Below are 398 nucleotides of genomic sequence, written 5' to 3' on the forward strand. Positions count from 1 at the left end.
TCGGTACCCGACACCCGCGAGGGCCGGTGCCGGGACCGCTCGGCGGGGCCGCGCTCGGGGTCACCGTCCCGTCCCGGGACCGGGACACGCGCCGCCCAGCGCGGTCCACTAACCCGCGCAGCTGACATTCGCGTCTCTTCGCTTGCGATGTATGCGTGTATTCACTATATGTTGCCAGCGCAAAATATTATCGTCCCGACTTGGCTTTGTTTCTCTTGGCGTGTTTCGCCTTGGCCTTGATGGTGTTGACGAGAGCACTGAGCTCGTCCGGAGCCTCTCTCTCGGTGTCGGGCTCGGCCGGCCTCAGCAGGCGGGCCTTCTTGGGCGCTGATCCGTCCTGGAAACGGCATGACGTCAGATCAGCGGCCCGCCGGGGCAGCGTCACGTACGTGTCACGT

General features: G+C 65.3%; 1 protein-coding gene across 3 annotated transcripts in view; it reads right to left on the reverse strand.

Moving 5' to 3' along the window:
- Positions 1-135: 135 nt before the first annotated feature.
- Positions 136-398, reverse strand: part of LOC119102617 (ESF1 homolog) — a 17,484-nt gene continuing 17,221 nt past the window's right edge. For all 3 annotated transcript variants that reach the window (XM_037226064.1, XM_037226079.1, XM_037226071.1), the window contains exon 13: positions 136-337. In XM_037226064.1, coding sequence (XP_037081959.1) covers positions 188-337 — 150 coding nt within the window. In that variant the 3' untranslated portion in view covers positions 136-187. The remainder of the gene's footprint in view (positions 338-398) is intronic.

This window comes from Pollicipes pollicipes, unplaced genomic scaffold (genome assembly GCF_011947565.3).
Source record: "Pollicipes pollicipes isolate AB1234 unplaced genomic scaffold, Ppol_2.1 Scaffold_2555;HRSCAF=2994_pilon_pilon_pilon, whole genome shotgun sequence".
In the NCBI taxonomy this organism is placed as follows: domain Eukaryota; kingdom Metazoa; phylum Arthropoda; class Thecostraca; order Pollicipedomorpha; family Pollicipedidae; genus Pollicipes; species Pollicipes pollicipes.